This window comes from Pleurodeles waltl, chromosome 7 (genome assembly GCF_031143425.1).
Source record: "Pleurodeles waltl isolate 20211129_DDA chromosome 7, aPleWal1.hap1.20221129, whole genome shotgun sequence".
NCBI classification, from domain to species: domain Eukaryota; kingdom Metazoa; phylum Chordata; class Amphibia; order Caudata; family Salamandridae; genus Pleurodeles; species Pleurodeles waltl.
The window spans coordinates 1,125,786,634-1,125,808,824 of NC_090446.1; the positions used below are offsets into that span (position 1 = coordinate 1,125,786,634).

The 22,191-nt window shown below is 43.5% G+C and overlaps 1 protein-coding gene across 1 annotated transcript in view; it reads left to right on the forward strand.

Moving 5' to 3' along the window:
• Window positions 1-22,191, forward strand: part of NUP85 (nucleoporin 85) — a 215,379-nt gene that overhangs the window by 35,159 nt on the left and 158,029 nt on the right. Inside the window, exons 3-4 of the mRNA XM_069200126.1 lie at window positions 16,272-16,434; window positions 17,501-17,571. Of these exons, the coding sequence (XP_069056227.1) occupies window positions 16,272-16,434; window positions 17,501-17,571 (234 nt within the window). The remainder of the gene's footprint in view (window positions 1-16,271; window positions 16,435-17,500; window positions 17,572-22,191) is intronic.

The following is a 22,191-nucleotide window of genomic DNA, read 5'->3' on the forward strand; positions in this document are numbered from 1 at the left end:
AATCGTCCCAAAACTACTATGTATCTCCCGTTAGGGTCAAAATACTTTGCTTCTTTTTTGGAAGGGCACCCCAAGGTGGACTCGCAGTACGACCCCCCTAGCGGAGGCCGAGTGAGGTGGCATGCACCAGCTACAGCGCCGCCCTGCCTCATGCCACGCTACCTCACAGGGAACAAGGATAACTGATGCCAGTCTTGCCCCAGCGATATGTTAGCAACAGTTCAGGTATGGTATTCAGGTACAAATACAGATCAGTGGCATAGTTCTACAGTGACAGTGTCTGTTCTGGTAAATGATTTTTTTCCGAAGTGCCTGGGGTAGCCAAAGGCATAGAGTTCCCAGAGCTGCGGGAGGAGATTGAAGCGTGGTGAGAGTCCCCCCTCGGTGTCTTCCCCAAGCTCATTGAGGGTGGGGACGGGGGGTTTGGGTGGGGAGGGGGCAGTTGATGGGGGAGATCCAGTTATACTGTTAACCACCACCACTAGTTTTTGGCGTTCCTGCGGGCTTGGGAACGAGAAGAGGCTATCCTTGTCCGCCTATTCACTTTTTTCCTGGGAAACCTCCTATTGGGCTTGTGAGTGGTGGCCATAGAGCACTCTCCTTTTTGGATGAGACAGTCAGTCTATTCCCAGAGCATAGGAGGAGTGCTGAAAAAGTGCACCTCGCCTCCGTGGCTTATTTGTAGTCTGGCTGGAGACAGCATAGCATAGATTATGGCTAAGGATTTATGGATTTAGAGCATAAAGTTCTGGGTGAAGAAGTGACCAGGCAGCTGATTTTGCATAACAGTCTGGGGGGCAGTATTGGTGGTCCATGCAGGTTAGTAGATAGTTGAATAGTCCCACGGATCACCCGTTGGTTCAGGACCAGACCAGTTACTCCCTGCTTCTCAATACAGAGCGCTGTTTTTACAGGATTAGGTAGGTGCCTCATTTTGCCATTGTGGTGGGAAGATCAAGCCCTTCTCCAACCGTCTAGCATGTAGTGTGAAAGTAGGAACAGGGTATGGGGGGGGGGTGCCTCTCTGTAGGGAGAGGAGGCTACCCTGTGCTCTTACCTGGCTCTCTGTTACCTCCACAGCATCCAGTGGCAAAACTCACTACACCCAAATACACTTTAATAATAACTGTTTCCCCAAGCTCATCAATACACAGCCCTCATTATTACAAACTTCCTCTGGGCTCAGGACAAACAGCCAGGGCCCTGTGTATAACACTGTGTTTACATAAGTAAGGGGTTCACTGCTGTTCAAAATATCCTTCAAAACCCTCTATAAGATCACTAGTTCCCTAGTCGAAGGCTGGTTCAACACCTACTCTATCAACTTTGTAGAAATGCCAAACACCCACACACTGAAAGATCGGTGTGAAAGATCACCCACCACTTCACGTCGAAGACTGCCACCGTTGGACTTTGTCAAAGATGCCAGGAATCGCACCATCCACACTGGAGTCATTATTGACATCAGTAGAATTCCCATCTATGACGCTGAAGACTTAGCACCACTAAACTAAATATTCTTCTAGAGGCTCTGCAGCCAAGAAGTTCTGTTATTTTAGAAACTTTACAACCAAGAGCAGCTCTGAAAATCTTGCTGACTAGTGCCAGGTTTGCGTGACATCACAGAGGAAAAGATCATTACTCCTGTCAACTTCAAAAGTGTTAAACTGTTCTTGAAAAATACATGGCGCTGCAAGAAGATCCAGACTTCCTGAAAACTAAACCGGATTCAATCAGAGTAACCTGGATGAGAAGGTGGCCTGCTTTAACTCCGGAACATACACCTCCCCCAGAGTGGGAAATTACACGTCTAGATGTTACTGGAAGAAACGTGTGTGGTGCTGCACTTGCACAATTAAAAGTGTCAGCGAAACAGCATTCAAGGTACCAGAAAGATCTCAAAGGTATGCAGTGCTTTAATGATGACATGCCAAAACGTCGGCAACAGGACTTTATTAAATTGCTGCATGGAAGCTCACTAGTTTCTAACCATATTAATAGTGCTGCAGTTGTGTGGCTACTGGAAGCAGTCATTGCGTGTTTCTTTGCAGATCTTCCTAGCTTCATATTTCCACCTTAAAGCCATGAGGCACAGCTAAAATTATAATCTACCCTTTTCAGGGTCCACTTTGTTTGGGCAATACATGAAGGGAAAAATGTTAAAAATTAAAAACGAGGTGGAGACTTTGAAGACAGTGAGCCTTGATGAAAGAAAATAGTTCTTCAAACAGTTATTCAGGACAAAAAATAGTAGGTATTACCAAAGCAGGGTTCAGTCCCCTCTGGCCTTTACAACTCCAGTACCAACAGTACTCCCAAGTTCGGAGATACTCGCATCAGAGGAAATATTTGAAATAAAATTCATCATCTGGGAAGCTTTTCACCACAAGAGCAAGGCAGTGGTGGGGGATGTGGTCCCCTTCCAAATGTCATTTCTAGACTGCTCTCCAGAAGCAGCCTAGGTGTAAAGTGATGCCTCTCACAGAAGGTAGCAAAAATGACTGCTCCAAGCAAGGAGTACCCAAAACACTGGCACAATAATGTGTGAGATCTGTATCTGCCTTCTAAACCAATATTTAGGGCTGGCAAAAGGCAGATATCATGGAGCTTGTAGCAGACTAGTGCTAGCAAAATCATTGTTTAGATGACTTGAAACTTTCAAGAGCTCCGCAAAGTATAATGGCATGCTGGATATGGACCAAAGTGCAGACAGGCCAACTAAATGGAAACTGCAGATAAAATACGATCTGTTCTGTATGTGCTTAAACTAAAATAAAGAATCCTACAAGTGATTAAGATAAATAAAGTATTAGCATTGTGAAGGGAAGCACTCATACTGTTTTTGACATCCTTGGAATAACTTCTAAACTAAACAATCACTGAAAGTGTTTTTGCATGATCTTAGTCATGATAACTTAATGACACATTTACAGAATAGAACACATGCTAGAAATGTGCATATGACGCAAACACAGTTCACCTGTTGCATGTTCAATAATATGTTTTCAAATTGAAATAAAAGGGGTCTCCTCATTGGAAGATATGACTTTACGACGGGAAGATCCTCCGGTGAAAGAGGAGAGCCAACATGATGTAAGACACAGTGCTCAGAGTGAACTGTATGGTTGGAAACTGTTGTTATGTTTGTCACTGCAGGGTGCTTCAAGGATTCCCAAGCTACTTATTCTACCGAACCAACAAGCTGTTATGCGAGACAAGGAGTTACTATACATCAAATTGAAATCCATAATTTCCCTACAGGCTCACTAGAAATCCATTCACAAGCAGAAGCATTGTTAGCATGCAACCTATTAACAAGTCAGAGGACACCTAGGAGCCACATCTACATACTGGTGATAGGGGAGGAGGGGTGGTATATATATGACAGTGGATGTGTTTTTTTTGGAATCGTGCAGAAGGGGGGGTCAATTTGTGCAGCAGGGTTCATTAGATTGTGTCAAGAAAAGGGAGATTATGCAGCAAATGATGGATGTGGCAAATGCAGCAACTTCATAATTATGCTAAAAAAAATTTTTTAAAAAGCCACAGCCGCATAATCTCATAATTCCAGTGGCCATGCTTTGGGGTTAATTGTGTGATGCATGATGGTAAGTGTGTCTGAATATGCTATTAGTTTTGTGACATTATAAAAAAAAAAAAAGCGTTTGTCAACCTCGGTGGGAGATAATGGATAAGGCTAGGCACCATAGGTTTACCAAGCCATGCGCAGGATTTTCATTCCAATAGTGAGCCTGTCACCCCCTCATTGATTACACAGGCTGTACTACATTATGAAAAGTATGTTTTTTTGTCTTTCCCCAGCAGCCTGTATTGATATGACACCTAACGACTAGTGCCCCATGCTGAAGATTTCAGTCACAAAGCATTGAAAGGAGCAATATTATTTTAGCCACTGCAGACCGCAACCCTTACTAAACTGCAGACGTGGTATTTTCAGTTTTTGGGTCACATTTACGATTGATGTCTAGGGAGTATACTAAGTACTGAGCAATGTTGACTGAAAAAGAATCATTACTTTGCCTTTTACTGCTTCACCTGGCACCCGATAGTGATGCAAAGACACCAATTAAGAATACACTGGGTTTTCAGTCCTTTTTACCCTTTCTAACTCATGTAGTTTGAAAGTTTACTTTGTTTTTTTTCAACTGATAGATAAAAGGGAGGTGGAAACAAAGGGTACCGCAAAAGAAAAAGAGAAGTTATAGAAACACACTGGATGATGGGGAGGATGACAGCCACACTAAAAGCATCACAAGTCTTTTTGCGTTCCCCAAAACACTTGCTTTTATGCACATGTCCTGGTGCCAGCAAGCAGAAGCCAGTGTATCACTGTGAGAACTGTGATGGCCCTCAACTGTCCTACATCAAGACCCATCTGACGCTATAGCTAAAGGGGTTTAGACTTTCTTCTCAGCCTAAGAACTCTCATCGGTAAGGCACTGAGCAACAATTAGCAGCAAGTCCATATAGCCACTACTCCAGCACGGTTCTCCCACCTACCTAAACTGTATGCCACACAAGCTCTTCTTTTGAGCTATCTTCCAAATACATTGGTCAGGAGTTTAAGATTTAGCTATACAAAGGCTTACAAAAACATTATTAATAATGGAGCAAGACACACTGGCTTGGTTGATATGGGACAAAATGTAAGCAGAAATGACAACACGTTATGGCTTTCTGCGATAGTGAATTACAGCTTTTCGTTCCTATTCTTGCTTCTGTTCTCATCCAGTTTTTGCTGCTAATCTCATGCATAGTAAAGGGTTACTGCTTCTGTGCATCAAACTGAGAATAGCGGGAAATAAGTGTTGACAGAGGCCAGAAGACTAGCACTGGAGATTGAAGACAAGCACGAAGTTTCTACGCAAATTAGGTAGAAGTAGCCTCTTTTCGTGGTGTCTTTCAATGCAAGTGTCAAGCCACCTATATATTGTAGTTCAATTGGGTGCATGCAAAGCCCAAATATATGCACATCCAACCATGTTGATCTCAACAAAAACATAATGAGCCAGCAGTTGCCAACGTCTCCATAGTCCAAACCCTTTAGACTAGCTCTGAGTAAGTGATTCCGAATACAATAAATTGGAGTCAAACCATCAATAAATCCAACAATCTACACCACTCCTTTAAAAATAAATCTATATGTTCAATATTGATAAATATGGTGCTTGTAATAACACAAATACTGGAAGCCTCCAATTGAATAAAACACCCGGGACTCTAAAAGCCTTAATTCTGAAAAGGCAGACAGAGGCTACAGAATCAAACCGTGGTGGTTGAAGTAGTTTTCCCTGGGCTTCTGGTGTCTGCCCTACTATCTTTCTCAAGGTTGGAGGAAAAACAGTCACAGGCTTTTCGGAGAAGTAGAGTGGGGAACAAGAGCTCATAACTCAATCAACCAAAAGACACAATAACTTTATGCCCCGCCCTGATTGTCTTTTTATAAAGGCAAGTTCTTTCATCACACAACAAACCTAGGTATTAAACAAGCCAATTGGAGTAGTTCATACAAAGCTGTGACCCTAGTTGTGATCTCAGTATGCACTACACCTTTTCCAGTATTTCCTCCCCACCTGGGTAACCTTAGTAGCTGATGTAGTGGCGCAGCGTATTCGGCAGCTGTGGCTTTCCAGCAGAGTGCAGAAGGGTCCAACGGCAAGACAGTTGCAGCCTGTGAGTCAAATTATTGGTGTGGATGGTTATTCCGAAGTTGCGACCTCCCAGACCAGTGTTGGCAGTAGCAGCCCCATTCAGTCTCCAGAGCCGTCTGTTGAAACAATAACACTTGCAATGGTAACATGTTTGTGGCAGTACTTAGAAGGAAACACCCAGACCGGGACACCCACTCACAATACAGGCCACTGCTGGCTTCGCTCTCCTGCACTTTCTCTGGGTGTTCCTCATGCCGGAACACCTGTCTTCTCCTTCTAAACAGTATCTCTTCCCACAGGACCAGGCACACGTCCTCCCTCTCATCAGCAGGCAGGCTTCTATGTATGAGGCAGACCCACCGGTCCTTCAGCAGAAAGTGCAAACTTCAGGTGGTCTACCCTCACCTCTGGGAGAGTGGCTGTCTAGCAGACACTATGCCCTGGACATTCAGCAGTCCCTTGAGTAGTCTACAGAGCACTGACTCCTTTGATAGTGGTTTGGTTTGGATCCCACTATTCAACACATTATCCAGATGAGGGATGTGGATTTGGTACCCTTCCAAATGTAAATTCTGAAAGTTCAAAATAAACATCTAACTCGAGTTACCTTATTTAAAACATGCTGGTTTGTACCGGGTATGCTTTGATTAAATGGAATGTCCCCTAATGTAGGTTAAATCAGCACTATAAAAACCCCATGCATTGATCACTGAGTGAGAACATCTTGCCCCTGGACTCTGATCCAGATGGGCACAGCACCAGATTCCACTGCCTTCATTGAAGCTGCTACATTTCTGCAAAGCATTCTGTCTTCACTGACCGGTGCCAGGATTTTGTTCTCACAGAGACACAATTTCCTTTCTCATTTGCTCGAAATAGCTGGCAAGCTATTCCTTCATGCAACAAATCCTAACAAATAAGGTACACCCGGAGCATGCCAAAGTCTTTTAACAGTAAACCCCAAAATGTTGGTCCATTAATTGACGAAAATGATGAGATTCAGTAGTAAGGTGTGAAGTGTTTATTCCACAGATAAAAGGCAGCTGACACGTGTTTCGTCTATGACAACTTTTTCAAAGCTGCAAAATCAATATTGCAAACAAGCATTTCGTTCATAGATATAGCCAACACAACAGCAACATAAAATACCTGCACCCAAGTGTGCAATTGCTGGGAATAAGCACAAAATGGCATATAGAAGGCAAAAAGCCAACAGTTAGCTGGTTATTGTTAAATCAGGAGAGGTGCATGGTGAATGTACTACAAGGAATCGCCCATGTGAACAGCAAAAAAAGGTAAAAGGACGAACCAGTCCACAACGAAACACCAAAGGTGAATAGAGGCAAAAACACACGTTCTAGATGGTCCTAGAGAAATCAGTATTATATTGCCAAGGAGAAGACAAACCACACTAATTGGTATCTGTAGGGTCAAATGTAACCGCCAGGGGTAATGTGTGAAAATGTACCTCCACAAATGTGTTGTATGTGCATGGGTCCTAATTGGTAAACAGGAGCCCTTTCAGGCTGTAAACTGGACGTGATGACTAACTAGCTGGAGAGAGAAAAGGAGTCCTAAGTGAGAAGGTAGGTGAGGTATGCAGAAACAATAGGAATAACCTGAGAGTCAAGGGAGATGTGCGTACCTGATGAGTGTGGGAGATATAAGCTGCTTTGGGAAGCAGGCAATGTAGTATTGACACTGAAGCCGTAATACGTTACCGAGCTGTTCTATAAATAAAGTTAAAATTAGGTTAAATTTCCTTCCAAGTGATGCACCATGGATGGGGACAAGAATGATCATGCGTACTGTTGGCGGTGAAGGTCTAACAGGCACCACCTCTTCGGGATGCTCTAATAGCGTGCAGAATAGACAAGGAAATGGGACTAGTACAAAGAAGGTATCTAGTAAAGTAAAAGTTGTGCACTATATTTGAAGTGTATATCGTAGTGTATATTCGAAGTGTGTATTACCGATAAACATCCAGTCGTTAAAAGAGATGTGATGGGGGGGGGGGGGGAGGGGCTGAGAGGAGAGAAAAAAAGAATTAAAACAAAATGGTTATAAAATTAGAAATAAATGTAAAGTATGGAAAATGAAAGGCTCAGCTTACCCAAGTTGAAACTTATTATGGGTACAAGCCCAGAAAAAAAACAAAAAAGGGGGGGGGGGAGGAGAGAGAGGACCAAAACTAGTTCAATACGGGGTAGTAAAAAAAATGCATAGGTACCTCGAAGAGAGTAACTTAGAGAAAAAGGGGACATATGTAGTAAATGAGGAATACAGAGAAACATAGTGGAAACAAACAAGTGTGCCAAATTAATAGGAAATAACATTTCCAGAAGCATACAGAGAGGTCGATGTGAACTCAAGAGGTGGCATAAAAATGTGGGTACAGAAACTGAGAGTGATGCCAGTATGAAAGTAAATTAATTGTAAGTCAGTAAGTCAAAGTCCTTCTAAGCAACGTGGGAGAAGAGCAAAAATGTAAGAGTAGAACATCCATCCAGAGACAGACTGAAAGAAAGGCAAGAATAAGGTACGAAAAGGCATATATTGAATGAATCTTCAAAGGGGCATCCAATGTGTAAGATCATGAAGGTATATAATTTACCAGTATAGGTATGCTAGTAAAGATGTGAAAACCATTCCATGAGGGGAAAGCCCAAAGTAGTATGAATTCGCAAAACCGTAAATACACTTATGTGAAAGCTACACAACATCTCAAAAAGAGCCAATGGTAGCGACCACAATGCGCATGTTCATGAATCGTCAAAAAAACATGAAGCTCACAATCCAAATTTAGTCCCTACTCCCCAGCTCTAAGTTTGATGATCCAGTTGGTCTCTATTATGTGCAGTGCTCGAACTCGGTCACCTCCTCTTGGATGTTCTAACACCATTCCAGTTGCGTGAAACTTGAGTTGAGATAGCTTGTGCATTCTGTGTTCCATGTTGAAGTGAGTAGTGAGTGGATAGTTCGTTACTGTTCCTGATGGCATAGATGTGCTCTTGAATTCTTCCTTTAAGTGGTCTTATGGTACTTCCTATGTCTATACAGCGACAAATGAAGACAATGCAATAGACTGCAAATTTGGTCTTACAGTTAATGAAATAATTAATAGTATATTTAGTAGGACTGTTATACTGAAAGCATTTCAGTTTATCCAGGGCAGAAAGACACATATTGCAACACCCACATTTAAAAAAAAAACAAAAAAAAAAAACCTTAGGTTGTGGCAAAAGCCATCTCGATATGGTTTGTCTTCTATTCTGAGCCAAAAAACTAGGACATACTATATTACGTAGTATTCTGCCCCTGCTATATGTGATCAAGTGCTTGTTGGGAACAATATCTTTCAGAGATGGATCTACATGCCAATGTCTAAGAAGAAGTCAGTAGAGGACATGACTGGAACTGTGATATAGTGTGATAAGTGCCATCCTTGTTTTCCCCTTGGATGGTTTGGGCTTGTTCTTAACAAAGTGTGGTGTTGTACTCCAGAGATTCTCTGTTTAGCTTTGGTAATAAATGCGTCTGGGTAACCTCTAGGCAAAAGTCTTTCTTCCAGATTGTTGATTCCTCACTGCAGTTATGCTTTAGTTTAGTCATCTCACCATGGGGAATGCAGTGTACTTAGGACATAGAGTGTGAACTAGTAGTGTGAATGTGATTGCACACAGTGGGTTTTCTGAACAGTGTTGATAGAATCATGGGGTCCTTGCTGTAGAGGGTAAGGTCCAAGTATATTATCTGTTTCTGGATGAATTGATCTGTGAAAGAAATGGTATAGGAATTGTTCTTTGAAAAAGTGACAAATTCAGATAGTAATTTTATGCTACCCGTCCAGGTCAACAATATGTCTTCTGTTTCTCCCCCCCAGTACATCACATGGTTGAGTCTTGCCAGGCACTTAGACCAAATGTAAACTTTCTCTAACCACCCCATGTACAAGTTAGCAAAGGAAGGTGAAAATTTGGAACCCATTGCTAGGCCGTGGCGAAACCAGGTACCATTGTGAATGAAGACGTTATTGTCTAGTATCAACAAAATCATTTCAGTCATCATGTCAGTGTGTTCAAGTAGGGGCGCGTCTCTTAGGGAGAGAAAATAACGTATGGCTTTAATATCTGTAGTCTTGGGAATTGAAGTATAGTGTGAGACTATGTCTAGAGTCACAAACCAACAGTCCTGAGTTCAGGTGAATTCCATGAGTTGATTCAGTATGTTCTTAGTGTCCCAGACAAAAGAGGGAAGATTACATACATATGGCTGTAAGAATATATCAATGTATTCAGAGAGGCACTCAGTGGGGAACTGAAGCCAGAAATGATTGGCCTTCCTGGGGGAAAGGCTCCTTGTTTATGGATTTTGGTTAGAATAAAAATGCAAGGTGCCTTGGGTTGTGGAATGAACATGTATCTGAATTCTAGATCTGATAGGAGATGCATATCCCTCCATCCAGTGCTTCAAATGGGCCGGTACTGTCCGGTATTGAGTACCTGCACTTTTTTATTTTGAGAGGGTGAGTACCGGCACATCTCGAGAAAAATGTAATACTTTTAATTGGGGAGTACCGGCACTTCTCGAAAACAAGCAGGTACTCTGGCACAGAGTACCTGCACTTTAATATTTCCATTTCAAGCACTGCCTCCATCCCTTTAGTTTCTTTTCTAAAAGGCCAGTAATATCGTTCAAGTGGTTGTTGTTTAATCTAACCTATGCAGTTGTCAGAAAGTTGGCTGTCGATTTCCCCAATGTAATCATTCCTTTTCTTTATGACGATATTACCCCCTTTGTCTGCTTCTTTGACAATATCGGGGGCAGTGGACAGCTGATTTAGAGCCTTCCTTTCTTCGGAAGCGAAGTAGTCGTAGTGGTGACTGTTGCGAGACTTATCCATGTCCTCCCATGTATAAAAGTAATTTGTTACTAGTTTGTAGAATGTTTTGATGGCATAATCGGTTTGTGTTGGCAGGAAGAAAGGCGATTTGGGCTTTAAGCAGCTGTCAGAACTCAGATCGTTGGAAATACCCAAGTTAAGTAAGATTTATGTCGGGTGGGGTAGACAAGTCGACTATGTCCAAAGATAGTAGGATTTGAAGATCTTCTATATCCTTGATTGTTTTGTGACAAGAACCTGTCTGTGTAGTAGGTTGAGAAGTTAAGTATTGTTGTTTAGTAGCAAAGAATTGTTTAAATCTAAGTTTTAAGTATGAATTTAAATGTCAATATGCATCCGTGTAAAGTCTGGTTTAGACGTGGGACAAAACCCAAGTCCTTTAGAAAGTAGTTTTATTTTAGCTGAACTCGGATCAGAATCTGAAAGATTAACAATAGTGATGTCGTCAGACAAAATTTCCTTATTAGCATTCATGTAGTTACAGTAGACATCAAACAACTTGCATTGGTTGGTTTTTCTGGAACCTGGCACCTTATCTGGTAGTTATTTGCTCTCTTTTTGATGGGCCTGTTCCCCTCCTTTTCCTCTTCCGGTTCTCTTATAGGGGCTGGTTGTTTGTTGCAGTTTGCAATATTGTTCTACTTCCTTTAAAAAAGTTGAAGAAGAAGTGTGGTTAAGTAGGTCTGAGTTGCTGATGCTAGGGCCATCATCCTGATCACTTGTTATGCTGGAGACATCTGACTCTCTGTTAGAAATCAAGCTAGAGATCTGCTCAGTGTTGGTTACTGTCTGCTTAATTTGTATGTTGTCACATATATGTGCAAAAGTAAAGATCCTGCCGCTTCTGTAGTTATCATCCCTCTTTAATTTGTGTGACTTCTTATCTTTAAGATAAAGCTGGTGTTAAGCAAGAGCCTCCTGTAGTATTGGTTGTTTTGAGTGGCCTCTGCTAAATTCACGTTCTTAATCTCTTTCTCAAGTTTAGATATTTCCAGTAGGGTGGATTCCCTTTTTCTCTCAGCATGTCTAAAGATAATAGACATGCTTTAGATGAGTTATGTAATAACTGTTTGCATTCTAATCATCATTTCCAAGGTCATCAAAAATAGGAAAAATGATGATTCTAAGGCCTCTCGATACTTGTTTTATCTCTATATACTTTTTAAGAATAGTGGCATCTCGCCATTGTGACCACTCTTGTTTGTTTTAATCTCTCTAATATAGTGAATTTATGTTTTAATCCTTCATTTTTATTCATAGAAACCATATCAATATGAACAGTGGTTTTCCTGGAAAAGTTCCTCCAAAAGTTTCTCTGTCATCGTTGAAAGTAGTCATGATTGTCAGTATAAGTATACCCCTAATAGAAGGGAGTGCTAGTAAACCACAAAATATGCAATAAAACAAAGGTATGATGTTTCCTTGTGGACTGGTTCATCCTTTCAAGATTTTTGCTATCCACACAGGTGTCTCTTTGCACTCCATTCATGATGCACCTCTCATGATGTGACCGGAACCAGCTAACTTGGCTTTTTGCCTTTGTATATGCCGTTGTGTGTTTATTTTCACCAACTGCACATTTGAGTGCAGGTATTAAGTTGTTGTGTTGGATATGTTTGTTTGCAATATTGATTTTGCAGCCTAGAAAACGCTGTCATAGACGAAATATGTGTTGGCTGTCTTTTATCTGTGCAATAAATACTTGACACCTTACTACTGAATCTCATCGTTTTCATCAATTAATGAACCATCATTTTGGAGTTTACTGTTAAAAGACCGGCTTTGCTCTGTGAACATCTTGTATGTTACGGTTATTTGGGAGTCTCTCTCACATAAAATTGATACTATTGGGGTAGCATAGTGCCTGTTGAGCATACTGCATGTACCTTTCTGCATACTTTCCCTATCTTACGGGAAGTGCTGTAATTCCTATACCACTGATACCATTCAACAAATCCTGTTGTCCCAGGTATGTGCACCACCTTTAAAATGCAAGAAAATGCTTATTATTAATTCATCTGCTAAAACTAGCACAGCGCTTATAGATAGCACAGTGAGGACGTTAAGGGATGCAAATTGTAACAGCACGGGTTTTTACTTGCTGATTTCACTGTTCATGAAATGCTTAGCTGCTTCTGACTTTTCTTCTGTGATGTTACCAAACAATATTGTGGTGCTAAACTCAGTTTAAAAATAATTATTTTAAAATAAATGTTAAACTGCATATACCATTTCTAGTGATTCTTGAGTGTGCAACTCATTAATGACTGATCATATGGAGTGCCACTGAGGCCCTGTTTATACCCCAGAAAACACTGATCGACATCAGCAGATATGCTCAGTGGGTTATGTTGGGCTACAGTAACCTAAAATTCACTACTCGTGGTTAGTGCACAGAATGCAGTAATCCCTATCTACAGGCTCTTCACTCCTCCATCTCTCCTTGACTCATCCCAAACCTCACCTTACTACTATGATCTCCCAATTAACACTTCAGGATTCTTCCCTCTTGTATCCCTCCATTAGTCTATTCAATCGAGCTAACACTCACATGTCCACCGCTCAAATTAACCCCTATTTCTCTATACTAAAACTAATATTATACTTATATTTGGCTATACTAATCCACCACTAATTCTTTTGGGTTCCAGAGTAGCATTCTACTCACTGAAAAGCTCTTCGACGCCTCGTCAGGCGTAGTAAGAACTATATAAATACACTTACTTGGCCTCTTCAGCATCTAATGAGCGAAGAAAGACAGACATTACAGACTTAAGTCAGTAGCCAGAAACCAGTAAGGGCTGAAAGACCATGGTCCAGATGACTGTGCATTGGCGTATAATGATACTAACCCACCCAGTATGATCCGATTTTGATTCATTTTTCTAGTAAAGAACATTGTATGATTGTGACTCTAGCATGATTACTGGAATTGACTTAAACTTTGAAAGTTTATTTCAAACCCTTCATTCTGTCTTCCACTTATGTGCATTGTGGGCCTACATTTATGGGGCTTCCCTCTGTGCTCGTAGGTTTCTGCTTGAAAGCTCAGCACAGTACATATGTACAGTGTGAATGCGAATTTGGGGTCTTCCTCGAGCCTCTGCGGGTATGCTGTGCATAAACAGGTATGTTCCTAAATGTTAACTTGTAGGCTTCCCTGGGTGGCGTTGAATGCCCATCCTCATTGCAGGGACTATCCCTGCATTTACAGTTTGATTCTCTGCATATTTCCCTTCCAAATCCAAACCTGACTTTTCCACTAGTCATAGGTAGAAATGTTGCTCTACTGTTCTTTAGACTGAGCCTACCACAGCTTCTTTCTGTAACCCTCATCATTGATAAGTAGTTTATTTGTATGAATACTTGTGCAGGATATAATATCTTAGACGTTGCTATTACAGTCAACTGCTCTGTGTTCCAAACGAGTATAGCTATGCAGTGTTGTACCCTGGAAGCAGTGTTCTCCATGATGAATTCTCTTTTAAACACTTTGGACTTTGAGAGTGGGCCCATTGTTTTCTTTAATTTCTTGCTTCGCATTCACAGTGCTGGGTTAGGTGTTGAGGTGGGTGTATTGTAATCCTTAGCTTTCCAAATTAGGATTAATTGTTTTTTTGAGGAGCAAAAAAGTGCATTCCTTTCTCACTGAGGGCTTAAGTACATTTCGGTAAATAAGATAAATTATAAAATTGCTTCTTGATCTGAAACTGTTCTTCAAACAAGCAATTACTTGACAAAGCTGCTGGTTACTATATTTTTGTTGAATATCGTTATTTATTATTGGGAGCCTGAGTTTAAATATGCCTGTAGGGGATGTGGCCAGGAACCCGAGCAAGATGGCCGCACTCTAGCGCCTCTGCTGACCGGGAGTTAGTATGCTTCGACTATCTTTGCATTCTGCCCAAAGCAAGCGCCCTGAGCTATGTTGTCGAACAAGACATATATCACGAAGGCAAGTTCATTAACATATCAGGACTCCCAAATACAACGTGCAAGACCCCACTACTGGTATACACGTATTATCGTCAGCATGCAGCCTTGAAAGAGCATTACTCCTCCTTTTCGAGCGAACCGCTACGTGCCCTACAACTACTGCTAACAAGCCCCTTGCGAAAAGATCTAATAAGATTATACAATGACTCACAACATGATACTCACACAGTAGAAGACAAAGAACTGAATCAATGGAATGCCGTGCTAGACATTCCATTGACCAGGACTGTCAATTCTGTTGCACGTTAATAGCACAACTTACACCAAACTGTAATATGCGTAGCATTCATTTTAAGTATATACAGTAGATGTATTACACTCCCGTGAAATTAGCACACTATAGTTTGCCAGATGACACAGATTGCACTTGCTGCAAGACGCCTAATGCAGATTTTCCTCATCTGGGATGTGACCCCATTCAGCAATTCTGGTTCAGGTGGTGATGGCCTTGGAAGCCATGACTGCAGACACCTAGGCCCATATTTATACTTTTTAGTGCCGCATTTGCGTCAAAAAGCGGTGCAAATGCAGTGCTAAAAAAGTATAAATATGGGCACTAGTGTGTACACCCTAGTTCTGCTTACTCTGCAAGTCTCGACTACGCACCGCAAATCAGTGGCGAGTGCGATGATACTAGCTAAAAGACAAATAGCCATGCACTGGGGGAAAAGATCTGCACCACAATATAGGCATTCGTTGCTTGATATGTCCTATTGTAAAGAGCAACTAGAAACCTATGCTAAAGAAATCCCCAGGGTGACCAGATCTTGAGGAGCAAAAACCGGTACAGGACAGACCTAAAAGAAGGACTAAAGACTTTACTCTCACTTTTATATCTGGTCTGTCCCGTTTCTTCTTTTTTTTTTTTTGGCATAGCTTTGTGAATGTGTGCCTATACAGGTGTGTGTGTGTGTGTGTATATATATATATATATATACACACACCCACCCATTTAAAAGACTACGCATAAAATTAGCTATGGCTTGACCTCCCACCCTGCACCCCCAACCCGCCTCCACCCACCTCTCTCTGCTCCCCATTCCTCTCAAGGGACTGTGTTGCCTGACAGTAACAGATAATTTACTTTAATTATTTCATACTTTGTAGGCGTTTTTAACTTATGCTTCCCTAGGTGATCTGACCTTTGTCCCAAAAACCGGGACAATTATTTAAAGATCTGACCTTTGTCCCAAAAACCGGGACATTTGTTTAAAATTAAGAGAAGCGTCGGGACACCGGGACAGTTCTCTAAAAACCGGGACTGTCCGGGGAAATCCGGGACGTCTGGTCACCCTACCGATACCGTCACGCTCTAACGATATTTGGGATCTCCAGATGTCCTACTTAATGTCACAGTCCGTTGCGCCATAACCCTCTGAATCCCCCACGAGACTGACTTGTTTCACAGTTAGGATGGTTGTGTGGAACTGCTATTTTTTTTTTTTAACAGCTATCTATGATGAGTTACAATTTACACTGTACTACCTTTGTGTGGCAATTAATTACCAACTGACGTTGTATATTACTGTTGTCAAATAAAACCCAATTAAAAAAACTAAATGCCTGTAAACTGTTGAAGCCATTTTGCATGTATTTGGGTACTGCACGATTGTGGCTTCTATTGATTCATTGTTGCTCTGCTTTCTTAGTTTCTTTTTTACATTAACCTTCTATTGTCTTTCTTCTTTTTTACTTTTCAGAAATGGCTTCTCAGGGCCAAGGGTGCCCTTACCTTTATATCGTTCGAAAGGATGAGGACATATATTCCCCAATTCTGCGTAAACTCTTCAGTGAGTCACATGGGATCTTTGTTGCCCTTCAGAAGAACGAAGAAGAAACAGCTGGAAAGTCGCAGAAAAGCCAGTGAGTAGCTGGCGGATTCCGACATGTGCGTCGTAGCCTCTGCTGAACCGTGCCTTAACCTACCTTTTCTTGGCCCTGCATTGAAACCAGCAGTGCTTCACAAACATCAACAGCTAAGTCATGCAGTCACCCATTAGTTTTGCATCAGCAGTGAGTTTAGCACTGCATTACTACTTTTAGCATGGCTATGGACAGACTTTCCGTCTGTACCTCCTCTCTAAGCCCAACACTTCACATACATCCTTGGCACAGGTGTTCATTGACTTTAGCACTGCATTATCATCCTTTAATAGAGCGATGCAGTGTCTCCTCCACTACAACACTATCTTTAGCACAGTCTTGACTGGCTCCAGCTCAAGAGCTTTCTCACCATGCACAGCCTGTGTGCTATCCAGTAACTCCAGTACTGCTTCGCCTTAGTCATCTTTAGCATTGATCAGCCAGGTTGACTAGAGTGGGGGCGGGGAGGCGGAGGGGCGTCCTTTTTATTATCTGAGCCTGGTGGAGGGTATGCATAAGATAGCTCTTAAGTTAGGATCTTTTACCTTTTCATTGAACAATTAATTTCTTGATCTGTATGCAAACTGTGAGCACCTGCATTTTGTAGTTTTCAAAAGTACAAAATATTAATACCGTAAAGAAGGTGCAATGTGCGCCTACTACATTAATTTGTTAGACTGTTGATTTCTTAAATATTTCTAAACTAACAACAAGGTTGCTACCATGGCAATGAGACATGGAGTACCTGTCCTAGACATTTGTCAGGTGGCTGCGCATGCGTCCACTATATGTTCACAAAGGACTACTGTCTGGACAACTAGGATTGCCGAGGGGGGCACTCCGTCTGCTCAGTCCTGCAGGACTTTATGGTTTGAGCCAATACTCTGGCCCACCTCCGAATAGATATTGCATTAGTATCCATTCTAAAAGTGCGGGATCTGCGGTTCGATGGAGTTGCTACCAGAAAGTTTGATACCCAAGGTAAGTAACGTGTTCTTTCCATTGTTTTTGTGTCTCGGCAACCTGTGATTTAAAAAAAATATATATTTTTTTTGTTTCTTGGCAGATTAGTTCGAGTAAGTAAAAACTACCGTTCAGTCATCCGAGCCTGCATGGAAGAGATGTACAGCGTAGCTTGTAAGTACCCCAAATCTTTCATTGTACAATTGGCCACTTGAATAGTATCTGCATTCAACCTCTGAGTGACATGTATATTTGCATTTCCAATGCATGGCTTTTGTTCATGCAGAAATATTTAAGAAATCATTACTCCATTATTTGAAAAACAGCACAAATATGTAGCTGGTATACACACTGCCCAAACCTTCTTCTTCTTCTTTTTTTTTTTTTTTTTTTAAATTTTATTTTCTAGAATTATTTTTAAGCTCCTACTGGTGATTTTGGTCAACTTTTTAAAGTTCTCACATGTTCAGGGTAAACCACGGCCTGATTTGTGGACTCAGATGTTTGCTGATTTGGCTTAAAGTACTGTTTCACAGTCTTTTGGTGATCTCAACATTAGACTTTCAGTTTTTCTAAAATGAACTTTTTAAAACTGCTGTCTTCGAGTAGCATGTGATTCCCTGTCTTCTCTCCTTCTTGCACAAGAAGATAGACCTGTTGCCTTAAAGATTAATTCATACCTTAACTAAACCAACTCTCTGTCATAATGTTCCATCACAGAAACACCATATAAACAAACCTAAGTGCTGCCATAATATTTATATTAAGGTTTTTGGAAAAAAACAACTTTGTACTCCTCTGAAGGTTGAAGTCCATATCATATTTAAGGCCTGCAGCATTGGTCTGCAGCATTTTTAATAACCGTTTATGTTCTAAGGCCCTTCTGTGTTACTCATAAATCACACTGATATACTCTGTCTAGTCTAGCACCTGTTAATTTTGTCGCACTTACCAGCACTGGCTTCTGTTGTTCCTATGTTAGACGTTTTATATCTAACATAATGAAACTTACTCCTAATGGCCTTTAATTAACAAGATCACATTCTATATTTTTTTTTTTTTATAAGTTGACTGAAAAGTATTTCTATATTAGAGGAGCATATTTGTTTGCACTTTAAAATGTTTAAACTATTACAGTGCTATTGCTTAAGCACCAACAAGGTGGCAAATGTTTTTATTTCATACATATATTTTGTTTGCTAGGTTTAGTGAACAGCTTACACAAAGCTGACAATTTAACCAGGGACTTCTATGGCAATGTGTACTTTTTGACACTAAAAGCATATTTTGGTCAGTGTTTTATTTCTGTTTCAGCTTGATAAAAGATTTGCAAAACACCCCGAAAAAACTAAACGAGTTTTGATGGCACCAAAAGGGTTGTTGGCACACCAGACCCATTGACTTTGGTAAAGCTTGTTTATTTAGCAGATTAAGAATGTCCTTGATGGAACCTAGGAAGTCAGCAATAACTGACAGACGTCTCAAACACTAATTTGCTTTTAGTGTTTCAAATCAAATCAAATCATTAACATTTATAAAGCGCGCTACTCACCCGTGCGGGTCTCAAGGCGCTAGGGGAAAGGGGTTACTGCTGCTCGAAGAGCCAGGTCTTGAGGAGTCTCCTGAATACGGAGTGGTCCTGGGTGGTCCTGAGGATGGTGGGGAGGGAGTTCCAAGTCCTGGCCGCCAGGTAGGAGAAGGACCTCCCACCCGCCGTGGAGCGGCGGATGCGAGGGACGGCGGCGAGAGCGAGGCTGGTGGAGCGGAGACGACGGGTGGGAGCGTAGAAGCTGAGGCGGCGGTTGAGGTATTCTGGTCCCTTGTTGTGGAGGGCTTTGTGTGCGTGGGTGAGGAGACGGAAGGTGATCCTTCTGCTGACGGGAAGCCAGTGCAGGTGTCTCAGGTGGGCGGAGATGTGGCTGTTAAGGGGTATGTCGAGGATGAGACGGGCAGAGGCGTTTTGAATTCGTTGCAGACGTTTCTGGAGTTTTGCGGTGGTCCCAGCATAAAGGGTGTTGCTGTAGTCCATGCGGCTCGTGACGAGGGCGTGGGTCACGGTCTTCCTGGTGTCGGTGGGGATCCAGCGGAAGATCTTCCGGAGCATTCAGAGGGTGAGGAAGCAGGAGGAAGACACAGCGTTGACTTGTTTGGTCATGGTGAGAAGTGGGTCCAAGATGAAGCCGAGGTTGCGTGCGTGGTCTGAGGGGGTCGGTGCGGTGCCAAGGGCTGTGGCCCACCAGGAGTCGTCCCAGGCGGTCGGGGTGTTATAGAGGATGAGGACTTCCGTTTTGTCTGAGTTCAGTTTCAGACGGCTGAGTCTCATCCAATCTGCGACGTCCTTCATTCCATCTTGCAGGTTGGTCTTTGCGCTGGTGGGGTCCTTGGTGAGCGAGAGTATCAGTTGAGTGTCGTCGGCGTAGGAGGTGATGATGATGCTGTGCTTGCGTACGATGTCGGCGAGGGGGCTCATGTAGACATTGAAGAGTGTCGGGCTGAGTGAGGAGCCTTGTGGGACGCCGCAGATGATCTCGGTGGGGTCAGAGCGGAAAGGTGGGAGGTAGACTCTCTGAGAGCGGTTGGAGAGGAAGGAGGCGATCCAGTCCAGGGCCTGGCCTTGGATCCCGGTGGAGCGGAGGTGGGTTATTAGGGTGCGGTGACAGACTCTGTCGAAGGCAGCCGAGAGGTCGAGGAGGATGAGGGCGACTGTTTCACCGTTGTCCATCAGGGTTCTGATGTCGTCTGTGACTGAGATGATGGAGGTTTCAGTGCTGTGGTTGGCTCGGAATCCGGATTGAGAGGGGTTGAGAAGGTTGTTGTCTTCAAGGAAGTTGGTAAGCTGCTTGTTGACTGTCTTCTCTATGACTTTGGCAGGGAAGGGGAGGAGCGAGATGGGGCGGAAGTTCTTCAGGTCGCTTGGGTCAGCCGTAGGTTTCTTCAGTAGGGCGTTGACTTCAGCGTGTTTCCAGCTTTCGGGGAAGGTAGCAGACGAAAACGAGGAGTTGATGATGGCCTGGAGGTGCGGGGCGATGATGTCGTCAGCTTTATTGAAGATGAAGTGTGGGCAGGGGTCCGAGGGGGCACCTGAGTGGATTGAGTTCATGGTGGTTTTGGTCTCTTCTGTGTTGATGTGGGTCCAGGCGTTGAGGGTGATGGCTGGGGGTGTGGGTTCAGTGTTGGTCGGCTGGGTCTGGTGTCCGAAGCTGTCGTGTAGGTCGGTAATCTTACGATGGAAGAAGGTGGCGAGGGAGTTGCAAAGGTCTTGAGAGGGCGTGATGGCGTTGGGGTTGGAGAACTCTTTTACGATGCTGAAGAGTTCTCTGCTGTTGTGGCTGTTTTTGTCCAGTCTGTCTGTGAAGAAATTCCTTTTGGCTGCGCGGATCAGGTGGTGGTGTTCGCGGGTAGCGTTCTTAACGGCGGTCATGTTGTCTGCGGTGTGGTCCTTACGCCAGGCTTTTTCGAGGGCGCGACAGGTTTTCTTTGATTCCTTAAGGGTGTCAGAGAACCAGAGAGGTTTTTTGGTGTTGGACTGTCTTGGAAGGCGTCTGAGGGGAGCGAGGTTGTCAGCGCAGTTGGTGATCCAGTTCGTGAGGCTGAGGGCTGCGTCGTTGGGGTTGGCGGCGAAGGTGGGTTGGTTGTCGATAAGTGTGGAGAAAAGCTGTTCTTCGGGGATTTTGTTCCACTTTCGACGAGGGATGGGTTGAGTGCGGAGGTGGCGGGTCTCGCGTCGGAAGGTGAAGTGGACACAACTGTGGTCGGTCCAGTGTAGAGCGTAGGCGTGGCTGAAGGAAACATGTTTGCTGGCGGAGAAGATGGGGTCAAGCGTGTGTCCGGCGATGTGGGTGGGGGTGTTCACCAGTTGCTTGAGGCCGAGGTTGGCGAGGTTGTCGAGCAGGGCGGTGGTGTTGGGGTCGTTGTTCTGTTCCAGATGGAAGTTGAGGTCGCCGAGGAGGATGTAGTCTGGCGAGGGCGTGCGGGGAGATGAAGTCGGTGATGGAGTCGCTGAAGAGGGCGCGCGGTCCAGTGGGACGGTAGATGAGGGATCCTCTGAGGGTGGTCCTGGGGTCTGTGCGGATCTGGAAGTGCAGGTGCTCGGCGGCGAGGGGGGTGTCTTCGGTGGAGGTGGTGACGCTGATGGAGTCTTTGAAGACGATGGCGATTCCTCCTCCTACTTGGTTGGTGCGGTCTTTCCTGGAAATCTTGTAGCCTTCGGGGATGGTTATGGCGATGTCGGGGGCCGAGGAAGCGTTCATCCAGGTCTCAGTGATGAAGGCGACGTCTGGTGCGGTGGAGTCCAGGAGGTCCCAGAGTTCAACGGCGCGCTTGTGGATGGATCAAGCGTTGATCAGGATGCATTTGAGGTGGTTGATGGCGCGTGGGCTGGTGGTCGTGGTAGTTTCATGGTGGAAGGTAAGTTTGCAGGTGTGACATGCGAAGGGTCCGTGGGTCCGTTTCGGGTTAGCTTGGAAGCAGGTGTTGGAGCGTCCTGGGTTGAGGGCGTGGAGGGTGAAGGGGTCGTAGTGGTGCAGCGGGGTTTGGGAGTGCTGAGGACCAGGGGTCGTGGCGCTGGGCGCGGGCCAGGTGCGGACGGGCTTGCCTTTGGCGCGCCAGCGGCGCGGCCGCCATAAGAGTGTTTAGATTTTCTTGAAGTATTTAGTTTAGTTTAACAGATTTATAAAACGCATGGCTACCCTAAGGCCTCCTAGCGCTAAGAAGAGGTAACAACTCCGACACAGAAAATAAAATAATGTAAAAGCTATAAGAGAGTTAGGTAAAAAAAATAGGAAGGTCTTTAGC